Here is an 894-nt window from a genome sequence, read left to right as displayed (position 1 = left end):
ATGAGTTCCGACATGTGCAGCCCTGTCCAAGGGAGCACTGCCACTGGTGGCAACAAGACATCGTGGCCGGAGGTGGTGGGGATGTCCGTGGAGGAGGCGACGAATGTGATTTTGAAGGACAAGCCTGAGCCGCAGATCGTCGTGGTGCCGGCGGGGTCACCGGTCACCTTGGACTACCGCATCGATCGTGTACGCCTCTTCGTTGACACTGTTGCCGAGGTCCCCAGGGTCGGCTAGCTTTGCGAGTTCACCGAGTGGCGTATATATATGCAGCTTGCTCTCTTCTTGGATTTACCAAGTTTGAGATAGTGCTAGATCATACAATAAGAAGCTGATGTTCTGTTCATGCAGCTTGCTCTCTTCTTGGATTTACCAAGATTGAGATAGCTAGATCATATAATAAGAAGCTGCTGTTATATTCAAGAGAAAGTTCTAAGCGAGCTTGTGTGCAACTACATCGTCCCTTAATTTTGGACATGATTTTGTGCGATAACAATTAATAGCGAAAATTCTACGAAACAGTCATATGTTATCCACAAAAACAAGAGGGAATTCATTGTGTGGGGAATTCGGGGAATGTCTATTGGTGCTCGTTGTGTGCCAAATTCGTTTTGGCAAGCTATGGCCTGGTTTCATTCGTTCATCCCTCGCATGGAACGTTTCTATGTGGTTCTTATTGCTGCTGCTTGTTGGGCGATTTGATCTGTTAGGAATAAAGTTACTTTCGAGAAGCATATTTTCAGATCACCTAGTGAGACATCTTCTACACTATTTCGATGTTATTGTACTGGGCAGGTCTTCAAAAGGAGGTGGACAAGGAGCAGCTGACTGGAGGCGCTAAAAAGCTGATGCACTCCGCGACGATCGCCTTCTCTGCTCCATTCGCTGCTGGCA

General features: G+C 47.3%; 1 protein-coding gene across 1 annotated transcript; it reads left to right on the top strand.

Moving 5' to 3' along the window:
- LOC124646482 (subtilisin-chymotrypsin inhibitor WSCI-like) lies at positions 1-237 on the top strand. The gene has a single exon (XM_047186588.1). The coding sequence runs from the start codon at positions 1-3 to the stop codon at positions 235-237; it is 237 nt and encodes a 78-aa protein (XP_047042544.1).
- The last annotated feature ends 657 nt before the right edge of the window (positions 238-894 follow it).

The sequence above is a fragment of the Lolium rigidum genome, chromosome 4, assembly GCF_022539505.1.
Source record: "Lolium rigidum isolate FL_2022 chromosome 4, APGP_CSIRO_Lrig_0.1, whole genome shotgun sequence".
NCBI classification, from domain to species: Eukaryota; Viridiplantae; Streptophyta; class Magnoliopsida; order Poales; family Poaceae; genus Lolium; species Lolium rigidum.
This window is presented reverse-complemented; position numbering and strand designations above follow the sequence as displayed.